The sequence below is a fragment of the Peromyscus leucopus genome, chromosome 23 (genome assembly GCF_004664715.2).
Source record: "Peromyscus leucopus breed LL Stock chromosome 23, UCI_PerLeu_2.1, whole genome shotgun sequence".
NCBI lineage: Eukaryota > Metazoa > Chordata > Mammalia > Rodentia > Cricetidae > Peromyscus > Peromyscus leucopus.
This window is the reverse complement of record NC_051082.1, coordinates 46,097,054-46,119,208: the sequence shown is the minus strand read 5'-3', so window position 1 is coordinate 46,119,208 and position 22,155 is coordinate 46,097,054. Positions and strand designations below refer to the sequence as shown.

General features: G+C 44.0%; 1 protein-coding gene across 1 annotated transcript; it reads right to left on the bottom strand.

Moving 5' to 3' along the window:
• Window positions 1-115: 115 nt before the first annotated feature.
• Window positions 116-1,934, bottom strand: LOC119086542 (cytochrome P450 3A31-like). The gene is made up of 3 exons (XM_037198505.1): window positions 1,748-1,934; window positions 696-789; window positions 116-421 (listed from the first exon to the last, which is right to left on the bottom strand). Exons 1-3 carry the CDS (start codon window positions 1,819-1,821, stop codon window positions 365-367), a joined length of 225 nt encoding a protein of 74 aa, XP_037054400.1. The 5' UTR covers window positions 1,822-1,934; the 3' UTR covers window positions 116-364.
• Window positions 1,935-22,155: the final 20,221 nt, after the last annotated feature.

The window sequence follows — 22,155 nt, the reverse complement described above, 5'->3', positions numbered from 1 at the left end:
ACAACTTCAATTCCAAAACTCAGGAAGCAGAGGCAGGTGGATCTCTGTGAGTTCAAGGTCAGTCTGGTCTACAGAGTAAGTTCCAGGACAACCAGAGCTGTTATACAGAGAAACCATGTCTCAAAAACAAAGCAAAGCAGCAAAACACAAGGCCCAGAGTCTATGGAACACCAAAACCTGTCAAAAAGCCACAGTGTACAATGTTCTCAAGATAGTTAGACTTGGGAGCCATGGCACTTAATGACACATGGCATCACCCTTACAACAGAGAGGTGCATGACTACAGTCCTGGGCTGGCATTGTCCTTGCACATGTAGAGCACATCCTCCTAAAAAGATCAACTCCATGGAACTTTCCAGAATACTCACCCCCATATTTTCCCATACTTTTTATAGCACTCGATATCAAATTTCCATACACCCTGGAAAGAGAAATAGTGTGAAATCCATTTATTGCCCTGTATGTACCAACCCTTCTGTAGCCAGGGAACCAAACCCTCAAATCCCATAAAAAGGAGGTTTACTGTTTCTGACAGAGAAAATTTTGTTCTTTGGTAACATTTAGTGGCACCAGCCAGATGGCTCAGTGGAATAAGGGAGAGTGACAGGGCAGGACAACTGATACCTTACTTTAATAGAACTAAACCATTATTGGCCATCAAGGGAAGCCATATTGGGAGTTCAATCAACACTCACCTTGTAGTAATTCAGCAGAGTTCCTACAAATGGCAGAGGCTTGGGCCCAGGAATTCCCTGTTTCTTAAAGATATCATGCTTATGGGTCCCGAATCTATAAAGTGAAACAGAAAGCCTTGTGACCACACACAGAAGAGAGGTGATAAACGTGACCAAAACCCTAATATGAGGAAAACAAACAGCTTGGCTGTCCCTCCAGTTTCCAGAGAGCTTAGGGAAAAGCTGAGGGGTCCAGTGTGCCAGTGTGCATGGCAGCCCTCTGTTCATATCAGTTTCTACTGAGTTCTGGTGGATCTAGGGGTAACCTGAAAAGTCAATCAGGTCATAGCCAGAGTAAATCTTATCAGAAAACCTCCTCACCCTCAGCAAAAGGGAGCTGAAAGTACATGTGGGTGTGCCCAGCAGATTTGCACACTGTCAATATGAACTTTAAGAGTTAGCATAAATAGGCTATAGTTCAGTAGTAGAGTGCTTGACTAGCACATACAGGCTCTGGTTTGATCCCTCCTTATGCCAAAAAATGCAAAATGAACTCAGTTGTCCCTTCATTTTGTGCCTTCAAGATGACTCCACGGGTAAAGGCACTGGCTGTCAGTGTTGACAATCTGAGTTTGAACCCCAGGAGCCATGTGATAGGAGAGAACTGACTCCCCAAAGTTGTCTACACACACACACACACACACACACACACACACACACACACACACACACGTCTCATATACTGCCTGTAGCCCCTATAAATAAAAACATGTAATTAAAATGTTTTTACAAGAGTTAATTTCATCTTCTGCTCCCTTTCTAAAGTTTTATTATAGTGCCTGTGGAGGGCATCAGATCCCATGAAACTGTAGTTACAGATGATTGTGAGCCACATGTGGATGGCAGGATTCAAACCTGAGTCCTCTAGAAGAGCAGTCAGTGCTCTAAAACACTGAGACATCTCTCCAGCCCCTGCTTCTGATACCACTTTTGACCTTGCAGACAGAATATAGGTCTGAGTATTACCCCCATCCCGAGGACACGGTGGGAAAGGATCTTTGGTGGTTACTCACCGGTATAAAAGCACCAGACTGATTGCCAGGAGGACCCAGGTTTCCAGGGAGAGAACTGAAGTCAGGTCCATCATGGCTTGTCTGTCAGCAGTGCACCCCACTGGTGTCCTCCCTCCAGCTGTGTGTGCTACCCTCTGCAGGGCTTCCCTTCTGCCAAATGGTGCTGAAGTGTGCGCAGCCTGCGGTGTTTATACCCTGGGAAGATAGTGGGCCAGAGCGCCAGCCACCTGGACTTTGGTATCCTCTTCACTTTGGCAGATCAGAAAGTTCATGCACACTCTGTTTTGACCTCCTGTGTGTTAACATTCTGTGAGGATTCAATAAACAATGATGTCATTTCAGGACGACCAAAGGTTCTTTGTTTTTGTTTTTTTTTATCAGAAATTCAAACAAATTCATTGACATTAAATGTCCTCTAATCAAGGCTGGCTTCATTCAAGAAATATATGAAATGAAGCAAAAATTGTGTCATCTGCATGCAGACCTTTACAGAATGTATTTATGACTCCTTTATAGACATTTTGTCATTTTTGACAACTCAACTCAGCAAAACAATAACAATCTGTTAGAATCTATCCTCACCTGTGTCCCTAAGAAATGAAGTCATATCTCCCAAGGTAAGACTTCCACACATACATCATCTCCTTTCCCCTAGCTCACCACTGAGGCTCTTCCTGTATACCCTTTACTAGATTATAAGACTGTTCTGGGCAGTAGTCACCACTATGTAATAGAGTCGTCCTTCAGACCAGTCAAGTTGAGCTAGGAGAGGTGGCAGTTTCTAGTATGTCCCAGTGGACCAACAGTTCAGCATGGTCCAATGAGGTCATGCTTTACAGAGTCAGGAAATGAGACTCAAGACTGCAAGTGCCCCTGGCAGCTATGGCTCACAACCAAAGACTATATAGAAAGCTAATATGAAGTGGGGTGTGTGTGAAAATCCCTCTGATCAGTTGCTTGTAACTGTTAGGGGAGTTGTTTTTGGAGTGATGAGATGTTCTAAAAGTCACTGACTGTAACTTCTGTAGAACCATATCTAAAATTATTGAAAATTACACTGTACACCAGGTGGTAGTGGCACATACCTTTAGTCCCAGCACTCAGGAGGCAGAGGCAGGTGGGTCTACCATCCTGGTCTACAGAGAGTTCCATGGCTGTTGCACAGAGAAACCCTGTCTTAAAAAACAAAAGAAAAGAAAATTACACTGTAAATGGGTAAATCATGCAGTGTGTGAATTGTGCATACTAATAAAGCTGATATATTGGTTAAAGTTTTTATTTTTATTTGGGACCACAGATATTTGGTTGTTTGTTTGAGAAAAAAAACTATGAGTCGTGATGAGAATCAGATGGTAGAGCAACAGCTTAGCACTCACAAAGCCCTGGCTCCATCCCCAGCACCGCATAATTGGGAGAAGACTTCTGTAATCCCAGAACTCAAGTAGTATAGGCATGGGGGTCAGAAGTTCAAAGAGAAAATTCAAAGCTATGTAGAGAGTTTGAGACCAGTCTGGGGTACATGAGACCCTGTTTGGGGGGGAAAAAACAACACCAACACCAACCCAAATTCCTGTACTCCTTCTACCCACTGAAATGCAACCTCTGCCACTCTGTGACAGGGTCATCGTGAGAAGGAGACAGACCTCGCCACTTACTGCTGAACTATTGACACCTAGCAGGTTCCGGGAGAGAGGGAGGCCTTGTATTCAGTTGTGTGCCCACTGGTGGGTGGTGACCCCACAGGCTCTAACGGACAGTTCTAAACCCACAGTCACACAGGTGGCACTAGTCAAAGTCTGCAGGACACAAACAAATCACGAATATGGGAAAGAGATTTGCAGGGAAGAAGTGAGGCTGACGAGGGTGGGAGTGAAGGGAGAGAGAGTGGGGGATTAGTCAGGATGCCTCAGACACACGTGTAACGTTGTCAGACGACAAAATGTGTTAATTAAAAATAAGGACAGTATGTGCTCTGGGGTGGGGATGTAGCTCAGCTGAGAGAGTACTTGTCTAGTATGTACAAAGACCTGGGCTGGATCATCAACACCACACAACAGAGCCTGGTGGTGGTTCTAATCCCTGCACTCTAGGGGTAGAGACTGGAAGACCAGAAGTTCAAGGTCATGTTGTCTACATAGGAAGTTTAAGTTAGCTAACTTGGGCTACAGTGTGAGACCCTGTGTTTAAAAAGTACATGTCACTTCAATAAGGAAGTCAGGAGATGGGAGACTCCAGGTGTTTGGGAGCATTTATTTAATATACAGTATTGCATCTCCATGTTTTCCTTACATATAATTCCATTCTATGGAAGTAAAGAGCACACAGGCTGCTGGGGAATAAAGCTCAGTGGTAGAGCATTTGAGCATCATGCATGATGTCTAGATCCAACCTCTTTTAGCAGGAGGAAAAATCCCCAAACCACCAAGTTGAGGCTGCATTGGTAATACTCTGGGTGGGTGAGATGGCTCAGCTGGCAAAGGTGCTTGCTGCCAACACCTGACAAGGTGTGTTTGACCCCTGGGACCCACATGGTAGAAGGGGAGAACTAACTCCTGCAGCGTGTCTTCTGACCTCCACATGCATGTGATAGCACAGTCAGACACACCCACAAAGTACATTTAATAAAAATGTTTAAATAACACCAAGACCATGTATTCTGTTTTTCCTCTGCAGAAAAAGACCAGGTACATGGCTTAGAACATATACATGTCCTACATACTGACCAGGTGATGGCTGTTGGCATGGATTCTAAGTGCTCTGGCCATGTCCTGTGATGTGCAGGGCATGTGATGGCCATGAGTGTAAGGCCCCATACTTCCTAGTGAATCTGTTGTTTTCATATATTCAAAGGAAAAGAGAATGGAAGGAAAGTATGATTGACCAGTAGTCAGGCCTAGAAATCAGACCATCTTAGCAAATATGCTTTAGAGGAAGGTCAGAATGAATTTTCACAGGGCATTGGCTTCTAAAAAGAACCAGGAAGACTCTGGGTTTACATGAACAGGTTAAGCTGTTGACGGCTGCAGGGTAACCTACCCTCCTCTAACCTTCCTTGAGTGTAGTCGCTGTGACTCTTTCAGTTGGGAAACTTGAAATGGGTGATCCCACCCACCAACACCTTAGTGTCCTCTTTCTCCCTCTGAGAGGGGATGCCGGCTGGGTTCTGGGCATGGAGAAGCCTGCATGTGCCAAGTACTAAGTAGAACAGAATCTCAATCTTTCCCCTCATCTCTAGTGAGGGGGAGACTCTAAAAAAAATTAGCACCATATCAGTCAACATGCTGAGAGGCAGCAGTAATTGCACTCGGTGAGTTATTAACAACAATAGTAAAAATAATAGGAGATGAAGGGGGAGGAGATGTATTAGGAATGCCTAAGAGGGAGCAGGGAGGAGTTGGGGCGTGTACAATCAAGATGCATGATATACATGTATGGGATTGTAAAAAAAAAAAATCAATAAAAGGTACTTTTTTTTCAAAAAGCTGTTGGGGCTGTAGATGTGGGTCAGCAGTTCAGAACACTTGCTACACTTTCAGAAGTTCTGGACTTGATTCCCAGCACCCACACCTAGTAGCCCATAGCTGCCTGTAAATCTATCTCCAGGGGGATCCAATGTTGTTCTTTGGCCTCCAAAGGCACCCAGCTATAAGTGGCATATGCACAGACACACGGGGGGGGGGGGATTTTTAATGAAGGCATAGCTTTTGAATTACAAATTGTGATAGGGATTATAAAGTTAAACATCCTTGAACTGAGTATCTCAGTCAGACTTAATATCCATGACCATTACTACAATTTGCTCTCTCTGAAAAAAAAGTGAAGATATGACATGAGGAATGGAAAGTATGTGGTCTCTGGTATTCCTAGACTTGTCTCTTCATCCATGTAAAAGAGAAATTGAGCAGAATTGACCTAAGAAGTTCAAATGCCTGCTTACCCAATTATAAGATCTTTTCAATACTATTTGCCTCTCTTAACCTCTCTCCACATCAAGAAGTTCCTGACACCTATTTCTTTATCATTACTCCGATCTTATTTATCACTTAGGATCTCCCAAGTCCTCTAGCCTCACCAGGATCCAAGAGCTCCTAAGTATAGGATGGAGCACTAAGAAATAAGAAGAACGTATAGAAGTCACCCAACATTGTGGCCTTGAGTTCGAGAAATTACATTTTTTTCCCCAACTGGAAGTTTGGGAAAGTGTGGCGGACCACACAATCACAGGTACAGGCACACACATGCACCCTATACAAACAAAGCTTACATAAAATAGCCAGGTGGTGGTGGCACGCACCTTTAATCCCAGCATTCGGGAGTCAGAGCCAGGCAGATCTCTGTGAGTTTGAGGCCAGCCCGTTCTACAGAGCAAGATCCAGGAAAGGCACCAAAATTACACAGAGAAACCCTATCTCGAAACACAAAAACAAACAAAAAAAATCAAAGAAAAAGCTTACATCAGACAATAATAGCTAATGTTTACTGTTCTAAGTACTTTGCCCACATTAGCTGATATCATCCACTCCTCAGCCCCGTGAGGATAGCTCTATCACAAGTGAAGAAACCATGCCCAAATGATAACTGATTCACCCAAGGTTGCATAATAAATCCCTGACACAACCAGGAAACAAGAGATCATGTAGCTCTAAAGCTCAAGGTTTCCATCTTTTTATTTGTATTTGTAATTAAAATAAAATTACACCATCCCCTTCCTCTCCTCCCTCCAATACCCCCCACATCCCCACTCCATCTCAATATCATGACCTCCTTTTAATTATTATTGTTACACACATATAAATATAAATATATAAAAACAACCTGCTGAGTCTGTTTAGTGTGGCTCATTTGTATATGTTTACAGTGCTGACCATTTGGAACTGGACAAGCAATTAAGGGACTCATCCCTAGTGAAGACTAATTTTCTCTCTCTCAGCAGTCATTAATTGCCTACAGCACTGCATCTGGAGATGGAGTCTTGTGAGATTTCCCTGACCATGTTATCATGTCTATCGATAATGTCGCTGTTGAGATCTTGTTTAAGTAACCACATTGTTGTTTCATGGATGTGACTTCCTGTCATTTCTAGGAGATGCACAGCAGACTTCCTAGTCCTCTGACTCTTACAATATGACTGTCCCCTCTTCCTCAAGGTTCTTTGAGACTTAGATGTGGGGGTTGTGTTGTAGATATCTGGGTCTTCACCTTTCACAGGCTCAGCCTTGCCCAATACCATATAAGATTAGTGGGGGAAATGGCACAGAAAACAATGCAGATACCAGCTGTCATTAAAAGACAATGTTAAGACTGGCAAGATAGCTCAGGGAGTAAAATCACCTGTCTCCAAACCTGACAACCTGAGTTCAGTTCCCAGCTCCTATGGGATGGAAGGAAAGAATGGATTCCCTGATACTGAGTTCTGGTCTTCACAACCCACACACATATTCAGTCACACACCAATAAGTTAATATGAAGTAAATACTTTTGTAAAGAACACAGGAAGCTGCAGAGATGGCTCAGCACATAGAGCACTTGCTGGTGATACAGATGACCCTGAACTGGGATCTTAGCACCCACATCAGGTGCCTCACAGCTACTTAACACCAGTTCCAGGGGAAGCAAAATGGCCTCTGCAGGCTCTCTCTCTCTCTCTCTCTCTCTCTCTCTCTCTCTCTCTCTCTCTCTCTCTCTCTCTCTCACACACACACACACACACACACACACACACACACAAACACACACACTAAAAATGAGTCTTCAAAAAAATGAAAGAGTCATTTCTTCTCAGTAGTTCGGTAAATAAATATAACAGTGAAAGACTATTTGTGTATACAAACAATTAAACTCTTAGGTTTCATCAATCTAGCAAAAATTCCTCCAAATATATGAAGAAACCCTTCTTTTCTCACTTAAAAAAATTATACATGAGTACTGTATTTACATCATTTCCACTTTTCTATCTCTACTCTCCAACTCCTCCAACGACCCCACCCACTCTCAACTTTATGACTCCATCCTGCTAAGCCCACTTAGTATTCCTTGGGTATAACATCAGTTTAGAGATGACCATTTGCAGGTGTGTCCACTCACAGCCCACAAGCCACATGCAATCAAGGGCAACTCTGAATTCAGGCCACCACCAAACCATAAACTTACTTAAAACATAAGTGTGTGGGTTTTTACAATTTCTCAGTTTGTAACTCAATTTGTGGTTCTGGGACATGAATCATGTAGAGGACAGCACTGTGTCACAATGACAAAGAGTTGAACTCAACTGCACTATTTGACAAGTTCACCATTAGCACTTCAACTTTTTTCTCTGGATATCTCCCACCCCAAAACATTTCAAAAATGACCCATCATTTTAAAATAAAGTCTCTCAGTTGATTTTTGCTGTCAAAATGTCTTCATTTCACAAGTCCAACTTGTGCATGCCAGAATAATCAGGAGGCAAAGTCTGAAAAATCTTTGAAGAAAACCAATATTTGTTTTACCTCCCTATTCTGCTTGAACTCAGCTAATGCTGTGATAGAGAAGGGCAGGGGAAATGAGTGTATCCAAAAGGTCATTTAGCCAGGATTAATTGGGTTCATGACTTAGAGCCGTAGATCATTAATTAAGGCAAGGGCTCCCTTGACAATTAGTAAACAGAAATAATCAGCTGTAGAAAGTCAGCAGATACCAATCACTTCTTCTATTTTCTTTAAACTACATTTCCTTGTTTATTGGAGATCATGACATGGTGTGTGTGGAGGTCAGAAGACAATGTTGAGGGCTCAGCTCTTGACCTTCACGATAGGATCTCCAGGGACAGATCAAGTCCTCAAGTTTGACAGCAATTGTCTTTACCACTGAGCCACATCATGACCCACACCACTTTCAATATGACAAATTGTGCTATAATATAGCTGTCCTGGGTAGCTTTAAGTGTCCATTTGGCCCAGTATAGAGTCACCTGAGGAAACAAGTGGCCATTGTGCCTGCCATCCACAGTGATTTTTACAGGGGTTCTTCCCAGCCTAGGTCAGCCTCTGGTTCTTTAGTCTTCATTCATAATTTTCTCTAGAATCATGAGTGTCTTCTATTTGGCCAAATTGAGTCTTCACTTGCCCTGGGCTTGGATGCATCTGTGGGGGACACACAGTAAGATGACACTTGAACAAGACCAGCACAAAGTGAGATATAAGGCCAGACATGAGGGTGCAAGCATTGAATCCCAGCACTCAGGTGGCAGAGACAAGAGGTTCTCTGGGATTTCAAGGCCAGCCTGATCTACATAGTGAGTTCCAAGACAGCCAGAACTACATAGAGAGATGATGCCTCAAAAAAGGGTGTAGTGGGAGACACTGGATGTGTAACCCACTGCAAGATGTCTTTAGAGGAACCAAGAGCTTAGGGAAGGCACAGACAAGAGTATCTGAAGTGGCCTGAGAGTGTCAGGGGTCACCAGCATGTCCCTCCACATGCTCTGCTGTGGAATAGTCCAGAAGATAAACAGATGGCCTCCAAGGCTGTGAGAACAGCCCAGTTTAATGACAACTGTTGTCTTGGTTCATTTTGTGTTGATGTCACAAGTTATTTGAGACTGGTGACTTATTTATAAGGAGCAGACAGGATTGGTGACTGTCACCAAGATGTGATGCTGACATAGGGTCAGGCACTCAGTGGAGCACAGAGGGAGGGGACAGACCACAAAGGGAGAAGGAGAGGGACACCTGTGGGAAATGACGGAAGGACTTTCAAGTCACCACTCCTCGGGAAAATAGCTGAACCTCCGCTGGAGAAGAGGGACTGGGAAAGGAGAAGGAAGGGAACTGCTGTGCATAATGACACAGGGTGTACGCGCTGTGGCTCATGGGAGAAAATGGTGTCTGTTCTTCAAGATTGAGGGAGAAAAAACAGAGATAATGGTTATCTGTTCATTTTATTTTTGGTTTTGGTTTGTTTAGGGAAACTTTCTGTTGGTTTTTTATGTTTCATTGTTTTATTGTTGGGGTGTCTTGGTCTTGCATATGTCGATATGGGGTGCATGCTCACACAGGGTCACATATCTTTGGGCGGATGCCTGGGGAAGTCAGAAGATGCTGTTGGTTGTCTTTCTCCATAGCTCCCCACTTCATCTGGGGTCTCTGCATAAACCCGGAACTCACTAGTCTAACTAGTCTTGCTAGCCAGGCTTGGCCCAGGGATCCTGTCTGACTCTACCAAATGGCTGTCATGTCTTCACACTTTTCAGGGTGATTCTTGGACTCTGAAATTTGGAATCCACATTTGCACACAAGTGCTTTATCCACTGACTCTAATTCCCCTTTGGCTGGCTGCGTGGGTTGGGGTGTTTGTTTTTCATTGCCAAGTTTCTAACACCAGGCACTTCATCAAGTATTTTCTTGGAGTTTCCAGCTTTTAAAATAATATTGTTTTTTGAAATTTTCATAAAGTGCATCTTGATCATATCCATCTGCTACTTCATCCCTCCAGTTCCTTCAAGATCTCACTTCAGAGAACAGAGCCCAGATGGCCCATTCCCTCTCAAAGTCCACTCTGTTGCTTGGAGAGTTACGGTTTCCAACACGTGAGTTACACATGAGTCACACACAAACCACAGCAATTTCAATGACGAAGTATGTATGTCACTTCATGGTTGCAAAATAAAGCATCTGAATTTTAATTTTAGTTATGGCTAACATGAAAATAACCTAGTTACAACAAGCCAGGTTTTAGCACAGAAAGAGAGTGTGTGTGTTCATATGTGTGAGTGCACACATGTAACACACATATTCAGGTGTATGTGCATATATGAGAGTGTGTGTATGGAGACCAGAGGACAACATCAGACATCTATCTTTTTCTTTTTCTTTTTTCTTTTTCTTTTGTTTTGAGACAGAGTCTCTCACTGACCTGGAATTCATCAAGTAGGTAAGACTGGCTAGCCAGTGAGTCCCAGAGATCTGCTTGTACCTATCCTGGTTCTAGGATTCCAAGCAGATGCCACTGTGGTGGATAGCTTTACGTCAGCTTGAAACAAGCTAAAGTCATCTAAAGGAGGGAATCTCGATTTAAAAAAATGCCTTCATGAGACTGGGTTGCAGGCAAGCCTGTAGGGCATTTTCTTAATTAGTCATTGATGGGGTAGGTGTGGATGTCATTAGTCTAATTAGGAAATTATTGGAGAAATTATTTTGGCCACTCCACGTAGTTAAAAGGATATTTATTTAATGGCGTAACTGAGAGCGCCCAGCGAGAGCGCTGACCCATCCAGCTCTCGGGTCCCCTGGCGCCTCCCCTCGCCCCGCCTCGTAGGCAGGACAGTTGCCAGAGTCTCAATGGGGGTTGGAACTTCCAGAACCAAGCTGGAATGGCTACCCACTACAGGAAATGGATGCTATAATGTTTACACCTTTCTCTTCCAAATGTATGGTCCCTGGCCTGTGACCTGTTGTGGGTTTGGGAGCTCCGTGGGTTTGGGAGCTCCATCCACGAACCTGGCCATGCCACCTTTTACTAAGGAAGAATGTGAACTGGCTTGACACTTAACCCCAGTGAAACAAGTTCAGTAGTAATTCAGAGAGGACAAAGTTATAGAGTAACATGAGATTGCCTAATGAATTTTCTTTATCAGCAAGAAGAGATAGGGAGACTAAAGTGATGGCTCAGCAGTTGAGAGCACTAGCCATTCTTGCAGAGGATCTCATGTGGCTCCCAGAGCCCACAGTGTTAACTTACGACCATATGTAGCTCCAGGTCCAGAGGATCAATGCCCTCTTCTGACATCTGGTGGTTCTGAGCACAGACATGATGCACTTACATATGTAGAGGTAAAATGTTCATCCGTGTTTTGTTTTGTTTTTGAGGCAGGGTTTCTCTGTGTAGCTCTGGCTGTCCTGGATCTCTATCAGTAGATCAGGCTGACCTTGAACTAAGAAATCCATCTGCCTCTGTCTCCAATGTGCCAGGATTAAAGGCATGAGCCACCACTATTTAGCTTTATTTTTTTTAATATAAAAGATGGAGTTGAGGAAAAGGAGGAGACATAACCAAATGTAACTCCTCCTTAGGCCCACAGGTGCTCAGGAAAGTCCACACCTTGCAGCCTCTTCAGCAGTGGCTGCAGACCCAGATTGGGGAGCTGAGTTAATTCCTGCTTAGGTCCACAGACGCATGGAAGGTTCAGAGGGGGCTGTGTCTCCAAAAGTTCCAGTGGTAGCTGAGGAACCAGGATGGGGACCATGTCTGACTCTGTAAGGTCCATGGGTGTGAAGAGTGGGAAAGCTGCAGACTCAGGCAAGTGTCAACAATACAGAACTGAAATCACATTCTTCATTCTATTGACCACCATGGAATAAAACTGGATATTGATAACCACAGAAACTACAAAAAGCACACAAGCTTATGGAAACTAAACAGCACATTACTGAAATTTAGTTTGGCCAAAGAAGAAATCAAGAAGGAAATGTAAAATTTCTAGAAATGAATGAAAATGAAAACACAACATAGCCAAATCTGTGGAACACAATGAGGGCATCCCATGAGGAAGGCTTATAAGGTTAAGTGCCTATATCAATACACTGAAGAGAGTTGATATTGATCAGTTAATGATGCACTTGAAGTCTTTGGAAAATAAGAACAAACAGTAACTAAGAACCGAAAACAGTAAACAGAAACAGATAATCAACATTGAAACTAACAAACACTAGGTGGAGATGGGGAACCCCACAGAGCAGGGGGAGGAAGGACTGTAGAAGCCAGAGAATATAAGAACATGGCCTAAGGGTCAACTAAGGGCTTATAGGGGCTCAGAGAAACTGAAGAGACAAAGTAGGGTCTGAGCCAGGTTCTCTGCATATATGTGATGGTTGTGTAGCTTGGTGTTTTGGGGGGACTCCCAACAGTGGGAGTGAGGGATATCTTACTCTTTTGCCTGTGCTTTTTTCCCCCTCCTTCTGGGTTGCCTCATCTAGCCTTGATATGAGGGTTGGTGCCTAGTCTCTTTTATTTGTTTTTGTTTGTTTTTTCAAGACAGGGTTTCTCTGTGTAACATCCCAGCTGTGCTGGAACTCACTCTGTAGACCAGGTTGGCCTCAAACTCACAGAGATCACTGGCCTCTGCCTTCCTAGCACTGGGATTAAAGATGTGTGCTACCACCACCAGGATGTTTTGTTTTGTTTTGTTATTTTTATTTTGGTACCTAGTCTTATTGTAACTTGTTATGCCATGTTTGATTGATATTCCTGGGAGGCCTGATTATTTTTTGAAGGAAAATGGAGGAGGAGTGGATCTCAGGCAGAAGGGAGGTAGGGGGAGGGATTGAGAGGGGTGGAGGGAGGGGAAACTGCGAGCAAGATATAATGTATGAGAGAAGAATAAAAAAATTGGGGGTTCTGGCCGGGCAGTGGTGGCCCACGCCTTTAATCCCAGCACTCGGGAGGCAGAGCCAGGCGGATCTCTGTGAGTTCGAGGCCAGCCTGGGCTACCAAGTGAGCTCCAGGAAAGGCGCAAAGCTACACAGAGAAACCCTGTCTTGAAAAACCAAAAAAAAAAAAAAAAAAAAAAATTGGGGGTTGGAATTAATGAAATAGGAAGACATATGCACAACTAGAAGTTTAGAGAAGAAAGTTACTAAGAGTCAAGCTTATTTGAAGGGTCACACCCTAACTGTCATGCTAGAAACCTCATCTAATGACTGTGGGAACTGGATGCAGAGATCCATGGCCAGGCCCCAAGTGGAGCTTCAGGAGTCCAATTGGCGATAAAGAGGAGGGTTTGTATGAGCGAGAATTGTTGAGACTAAAATTCATAACATTTTATGAACAAGAAAAGTATTATTTAAAATTCTAGTTGTCAGTCAAGCAGTTGAGGCTCCATAGTTCAGATGTTGTAATGTTCACTAGGATCCTCAACCAATATCTAAAAAAAATTGCTCACTCTGTAAACCTTGTGGCTAACCTCTAGGATAGTCCTACCACTGTATTTTACTTCTTTGCCATCAGCAATCGTAGTGTTGATGTCATCAAGGCAAGAAAACCGACATATATCAAATTGATTTAAATGTAAAAGCAAATGAAAAATGCATGCTTTTTTTGTCCCTATCAAACTTGTATACTCTTACTTATAGAGACCAATAGTCACCTGTGGTGACTGAGGCAGAGGACTGATTCATCCCTAAGTAGCAGAATCTGTAAAAATCACATGTATGCATTTGGGTTAGGAACGTGCTTTTGTACTTCTACCTGAATAAAGGTGTGTTCAACGCTCTTAGACTCTTGTTTTGAACCGAGCCTAGTGGCTCTTGCCAGAAGCAGTGGGCAACTTGGAATTCCTCACCTTCCTGCCTGCAGACTCCTCTGTGAGACTCACTCATAAGAAGTGAGTCTCCATAGAGACCAGCGGAGACATCAGATCTCTGAAACTGGAATTATAGATAATTTTGGGCCACATCATGCGTGGTGAGAATCAAAATCTTGCTCTCTGCAATAGCAGCCTATGTTTTTAGCCACAGAACCAGCTCTTTAGCACCTGGAGTGAGTATTGATCCAGTTGGGATGCTTCAGGACATAAAATACAAGCAAGCAATTTGTGATTACTAAGAATGTTTTGGTAGATAAAGCAAATTTTAAAATAATGCCAAAATAGTTCTTGAAGTAACTTGTCTGTTCAAGTAGACATTTAGTTGGTATAATGACAGTATGAGTTTCTATTAAGTCTTTGGTCTTAGGGGAGGGAGAGAAGAAATCTTAGCTGGACACTTGACTCATTTGTGTTCATTTACTGCATGCACACTCTTATATACACATTCAAGCTTGGTTTTTACCACAGTTCTGCAAGAGAGCTGGACTGTTACAGATTCACTAAAGTGCAAAGAGATTGAAGATCTTAGGGTCTCACCGCAAGTTAATGTCTCAGGGTGTGATATGGCTGACTCTCGGGCCACAGGGTTTTCTTGGAAGCTCTGCCTATGGTATCCCTAGTGATTCAATATTGTCAGCTTTAGCTGATACAAAGGCTTCCAGAGCTTATGTGAGAAGAGAGTATCTTAAGTAATTTTTAAAGAAAGTAGTTGGTAGACTGAAGATAATCTTGACACAATGGATTACCAGTCACCTCCCCCGCCCCCCCCAACACACAATTTCCTTTCTTCTGCCCAAACATCCCTGCCCCATTAGCATTTTCTCTTGTTCATTTCTCAGCTTTTCAAATTTGTTCTTAGCTTTTTTTTTCTGTTGGCCAAAACTAGCTGATGGACATAGAACTCTTAACCTGGAGCAAAATAGGTAAGCAAGCTTGATTCCTGTGCACATGAAGGAAAGACTTGTAAGGGAGCCATGGAAGAGTGTTGAATGAAAAGGGTAGAATGTCCAAAGCTTATAAATGAATGTCTTAGTGTTCTGTCACTGAAGAGACACCATGACCAAGGCAACTAATTTAGAAAGGAAGCATTTAATTAGAGGCTTGCTTACGGTTTCAGAGGGTGATTCTATGATCTTCATGGTGGGGAATGTGGCTGCAGACAGACCAGACCTGGTGTTAGAGCAGTGGCTGAGACCTTTTATCCTGATCTACAGGCAGGAGGCAGTGGAATTGAGCTATTGAAACCTCAAAGCCCGCCCCCAGTGAGACATCTCCTTTAAAACTGTCTCAACTAATCCTTCCTAAACAGTGTACCAACGGGCAACCAAACATTCAAATAAATAAACTCTATGGAGCCATTCTCATTCAAACCACCACAATGAGAATGAACTTTTCTTTAAAAGATAAAGTCTCTGGGAGGCTGGAGAGATCACTCAGTGGTTAGAGCACTTGGGTGTTCTTGAGGTCCTGAGTTCAATTCCCAGCAACAATGTGGTGGCTCCCAACTATCTGTAATGGGATCCGATTCCCTCTTTTGGTGTGCACGAAGACATACATGAGTAAAAATACATGAGTAAATAAGTTTTTTTTTTTTAAAAAAAAAAAAAAAAAAAAAAAAAAACACCACAAGATCTCACTATACTCTCCTGACTGGCCTGGAACTCTGACATACCCACCTTCCTGTCTCCCAAGTGGTGGGATTAAAGGCAGAATTCTTTTGTGTTATGTGCTGTTGAGTATTTTGCTTGTATGATGTCTGTGCATCATGTGATGCAATGCTTGTGGAGGCCAGAAGAGGGTGTGTGAAGCCTTTTGAACTGTAGTTGAGTCAATTGTGAGCTGCCATGTGGGTGTTGGGAATTGAACTTCCTCTGGGAAGGCAGCAAATGCTCTTGTTACAAACTTTTAAAGTTTATTTTAAAATATATTGTTTATTCCTTGAGAATTTCATACATGTATACAATGTTTTGACAACAGGACCATTTTGTAAGGCAGCAGTAACAGATTCCTGGGCCTACGATCCTCCCTGCTGTGACCTGGTTTCAGTAGTAGGTATGAATTCATGTGAAGTCGCCTCAAATCCAACCTGAAAGTGGCAAGAGTATGGCATTTGAAGGTGCTGAGTAAGGGAATTCTATAGAGGGGGAAAAATCCTAGGAAGTAGATGTGAACAACTGAACGCACCGAGTCTCCATACGGCATTGAATCCAGGCTTCTTTAGGCAAATGCTCTGCCCTTGTTACATTTCCAACCCCACCTAGGTTTATGGAAGTTAAAAGGATGCCCTAGATAGTCACTTCAGCAAAGTGTAATGACATTCCCACATCTGAAAATATGGCTCCATCCATCCATCCATCCATCCATCCATCTTATCTAGTTGCCTGGTATATAACATCAGTGCTAGCCAATGTGGGCAGTTAACCTAATCAAGTGAATTAGTCCATGGAATAAAGAGAACTGCAGGTTATTAATGCAGTGCTTTGGAAGTAGACATACATGGGCTTAGCTCATCTCTATTAAATAAAGTGTCACTTTTGAGATTTTTATATAACTTGCCTGTGCAATAAAAGTACAGTGAAAGATAAATGTAAAGTGTACCAGCCACATAGTAAGAGCTCAAAAAGTTCATGGGGGCCAGTAAGATGGATGCCTGCTGCCAAGTCTGAAGACCCTAATTCCCTCCCTAGACCCCACATTCTTGCTGTGCACAGGAATACCCAAGTACAATTTTTTAAAAACTAATTCTTTTTTTTTTTTTAAAAAAAAAAGGGGGGGGAAGGGAGGGGGCTTGGGAGATGGCTCAGTGTATTAAGGGCACTTGCCGTTCTTCCAGAGAACCCAGGCTCAGTTCCCAGCACTCACATGGTGGCTCACGACTGCTGGGTATCTGACGCCCTCTCCTGACCTCCATGGGCACTGCAAACATGTGGTGCACAGACGTACCTGCTGGCAAAACACCTCACATATAAAATGTTTTTAAAAATTAAATCTTATTTGTTGTTTGTTTTTGCTTTTCCTAGACAGGGTCTCACTACGCAGCTCTGGCTGTCCTTGGAACTCACTCTGTAAACCAGACTGGCCTTGAGCTCCCAGAGATCCACCTGCCTCTGCCTCCCAAGTGCTGGGATTAAAGGTGTGTGTCACCAGACAAGCCAGGACCTGAGTTTAATCCCAGCACCCGTGTGTCAGGTGGCTCACAACTTCAGGCTAACTCCAGCTCTGGGGGATTTGACAGTCTGTGGGTACCTGCATGCATGTAAGTACACGTACACACACACACACACACACACACACACACACACACACACACACACACGCACACATGAATATATTTTAAAACCTCCATAAATTGGGCCAGCAGGTTGGTTCAGTGTAAAGATGCTTGCTGCAAAAGCCTGATGGCCTAATTTCTAACCCCAGAACCCACAGAAAGGTGTAAGGAAAGAACCACCCTCACCAAGGTGTCCTCTGGCCTCAGCATGTCTGTTGTGGTATATTTGCTCTCCACACGCATAAGTAAAATATAAAATTAAATTCCCCCAAAGTTAATATAAACACAGGTATGAAGACCAATTCACAGAAGTTTAAAAAAAAATGAATGAACATTTAGCTGTGAAAACTTGAATTGTCGAGGGGATGGAGATCCTGAATTTGGAGACCTGACTAAAGAATTGTAGGAACTGTTTCCTGTTGGAGTCACCAAACTGGCATCTGTCTCAACGTTTGTGTCCTCCCTTGAGAATAAGAGCCAATGATCAATCTGAGACTATGACAGCTTTGAAAAGGAACAAAACAAAAACAAAAATGACGAGCACCGGAATTTGATTTGCTGATGTTTCCCTTCACTCTTCACTTGGAAAGGAGGAGTCCTTTATGTTTCACCCACGTTTGTAAACTGGCAACGAGGTGTGAAGTCTGAGCTGCCTCTTCTGCTCGCGTTACAAATACGCAGTCTCCCACTGCCCTTCATTAGTCTAGTTAGATGCCTGGGCTCTGGTTTGAGGTGCAGGGTGCAACCCCTGCCTTTGTGTGCTGCTTTGTGCCTGGCATGCAGAAGAGTAAAAGGGGCACGTGGGGATTAGTGACTGGTCAGCTTAAGTGTCCCACAAATAGCAGCCGCTGTTTCTGCATAAAATAGCAATATGAACAATTCACCTTTCCCCTCCCCTGCTTCATCACTAACAAGTAGGATTTCTGGTTTGCTCTAGGGCCTTTTTTCCTATTTCACTCAATGGAACTCCTGCAGGCCTTGGGAGGGGCTGGGTGAAGAATTAGATGGAGTTCAGGCCGCAGGGTCTATGGGCCTGGGGAATTGAGAGGAACTGAGGCACTTGGGGCCATGAAGATGAGGAAGTTGACTGCAAACCAGACTCCAGGCCCAGTGAAGATGGGCGGGTGTAGAAGTCCATGGGTGATGACCACGAACATCCAAAACATCCCATTCTGGACCCAGCACCTTGACAACCCTCCATCGAGTGCAAGCAGATTTGTCACATGCTCAGTGGCCCAGGTCCTGACAGTGAGGGAGGCTGAGCATTGTCTGCCAGGAGCTGGGTAAGATGAGACAGTGAGTGCTGGGTCTGAGCAGTAGCAGTGCTTGCCCTGAGGGAGGACTCCTGGAGGCAGGGGGTGGGGCCTCCACCACCCTGTCCTGTCTCTTGGTTGCTGGTGTCTGGTCCTGTTTGGTTGTATCCCACTGGGAGTAAGCAAAGATGTTTTCTGACAAAGAGCTTCGACAGCCCCTTGGGGAGTGGGTGGGGAGCAACCCTCCCCCCCTCGTGCCTCCCACCTTTACACAGTTTTCTGAAGTGACTGCACACCATTGTGTGTGTGTGTGTGTGTGTGCTTAATTTAAGACAGGGTCTTACTGTGCAGACAACAGTGGCCTGGAATTTGTTTTGTAACTCAGGACAGGCAGAAACTCGTGAAACTCCTACCTTGGCTCCTGAATCCTGGGTTTCTTAAGTGTGCACAGGCCATAGCCAGTTCTTCTTCTTCTTCTCTTCTTCTTCTTCTTCTTCTTCTTCTTCTTCTTCTTCTTCTTCTTCTTCTTCTTCTTCTTCTTCTTCTTCTTCTTCTTCTTCTTCATCTTCTCCTTCTCCTCTCTCCTCCTCCTCCTTCTCCTTCTTCTCCTTCTCCTCCTCCTCCTTCTTCTTCCTCTTTTTCTTTTTGATTTAAAAGTTTTTTTTTATTCATTTTACATACCAACCACAGATCCCCCTCTCATCCCTCCTTCCCCTCCCCCAGACCCACTCATCCTTTCCTAATCCAAAAGGGTAAGTCCTCTCATGGGGGAATAGCAAAGTCTGGTACATTCAGTTGAGGCAGAACCAATACCCCCCCCCAAGGCATACCCAGCTCTTGAGCTCTGTTCTGAAGAACTTTTACAGGAGATCTAGGCTTTGGATTAGTATCTTCGAAGCTGGGTCCAGCCCATGGAGACCTCGTGAATGATGTCATCCCAGTCTATGTGTCCACCCCCAGAGTGGGAGCCTCACCAGACCGAAGATGAGAAGCTGACCCGACTGGTTTATCTTTGTGGTATAGTTATCTGCTCTTCCATCCAGGGGAGATTTCACCCACACTCCCGAGCTCCACAATTCAGATTATAGCAGACCTTTATCACAGACCTTCAGTGAACTGCTGTACCTCTGGTGTTTGTGAGAGCAAATCTTGGTACAGTTTATGGGTTTAACCACTATTCCCTTATAGAAACAACTTCACAAACACATCCAGAGGTGACAGTGTACTGACTATCTGGACATCCCCTAGTCCAGTGAGGATAACACATGAAATTAGCAGTCACATTTTCCTAAAGACAAGTACGTATTTATTTCGTGTTTAGGTGGGGAAAAACATGGAAAACAACTTTTTAGGTCACGCTGGCTTTGAACACGGAGATCGGCATCTGCCTCTTGAGTGCCGGGTCATGCACCACTACACCTAGTGTTTCTTATTTAACTTTCAAGATTTGACGTCAGAGAAAGCTGCGGTTCAAATCAGACTCACAAAAATCGCATCCTAACCTGAGACCAAGTTTCACTTCTATGTAATTGTCAAGAAAAAAGCATTTGAACAGGGTCCCATATAACTGATTAAAATCAGGTTTTCAAGCCTCCTCTCATTTTTGAGTACTTGCTGTAAATATTTTAGTCATTAAGGGAGGTTGTAGGTCTGGAGACAGCTCAGTTGTTAGAGTGCTGGCCTCTTCAGGAGAGATGCTGAATTCGATCCCAGCACAGCATAAACTGCATGATGGTTCAGGCCTGTGATCCCAACACTAGGAAGGTAAAGAGAGGCAAGAGGACCAGAAATTCAGGGTCAGTCTTGGATACATAGCGTGTTCAAAGCCAGCCTGGGCTACATGAGACCTTGTCTTAAAACTAAAAGCAGCACTGGCCAGATGGTTCAGTGGGTAAAGCACTTGCTGCCAAGGCTGAAAACCTGTGTTCCATCCCTGAGACCCTGTGGTGGAAGGAAAAATTAAACTTCCCCAGACTGTCCTCTGATCTCCCCATGAGTGCCGTGGCAGTTGTGTGCATGCACTCACACGCATGACATACACACTTCATACACACACACTTTTTTAAATCAGATCTGAGGCTAGGGAGAGGGTTCAGTGGGTAAAGTGCTTGCTGCTGAAGTCTGAGGACCCGCTCAGGCCTGATCCTCACCACCCGTGTGAAAACCAGGTGCAGTGGTGCACCTGGAGCTCACTGCTCAGCCACTCTGGCAGAAATGCTGAGCTCCATGTTCAGTGAGAGGCTTTGTCTCAAAAAATAAGATGGAGCCAGCTGTGGTGGTGGTGGTTGGTGGTGTGGTGGTGGTGGTGGTGGTGGTGGTGGTGCACACACACCTTTAATCCCAGTGCTGAGAAGGCAGACCCAGGTGAAACTCTTGTTTTTGGCCAGCCTGGTCTCCATGATGGGAGAGATTCTGTTCAAATGGTGCTGATTCTGATCATCATCATCAAGAAAGATACTGCACGGTGCATGCACTCCCTCCCACATATACACACACATGGCATGCATACACCATGCACAAACACCCAGAGTAAATCAATAAAGAAGAGAAGACCATCCTGCTTATTCTGCCTGCGTCTGTGGTTTGAAGTCCTGGCTTCTTAGATGATCCTAGTTCCCTGGTCACTGGAGTGTAGTTCACTCATGCCACCTGGGTCATAGCTAATCTTCTTAGCCAGAGTAGAATGAAATGTGTGACCCCAGCTGAGCCAATCAGAATGTTTCCCTGAGAGATTCTGAAGGGTGTAGGAGTGAGGAAGAAATTCTTTTCCTTAAGAGTGGCTTAGTGTTTAGGGCATGAGTCTGGAGGCTGATGACATTCAGGGAGTGGAGGCCCAAAGTTAGGTAGAGAACCCTTCTGGCTCTGTGGGGAGAGATGTGCATTAGGTCTCTGTGGCCTGGCTCCCCTCAGCCACATCAGTGAAGCACTCCATTGCCTGTCCACTCCCAAACTGAGTCTGATGCACTGCTGAGTCCTGCCATGTGCTTCTGACACACAGATCATCCATCGATTACGGTCCATCACACCACCTCTTCTTATTGTTCTTTAAATGTGACCTGACTGGTGGGATGGGAGGCTCCATCCAGATTCTGCCTCAATTTTTGTTTTTAAAAGATTATTATTTTAAATTATGTATAGCTGAATATGTACATGTAAGTGAAAGTACCTATGGAGGCCAGAGGCATCAGATCCTCTTGGAGATGGAGTTATAGGCAATTGTGAGTTGTCTGTCATGAGGACTTGGATCCAACTCTTAGGATCTCTGCACATAGATTAACCTGTCTCTCTAGTCCTGTGGCTTATTTTTTTGAGATGGATCTCATATAGTCCAGGTTGGCCTAAAACTATGTAGCAGTAGGTGACCTTGAATGTCTTATCCTTCTGTCTTTACCTCCTGAGGATTAGTGTATCTGCAACCTTGCTTGGTTTATAAGGTGCTAGGGATTGAACCTAGGGCCTTATACAACCAAGGTAAGCCTTTTTTCCAACTGAGCTCCAATTGAGCTCTGTGATTCTTGAGGGAGCCTGTTTTCGGGTTCCTTGT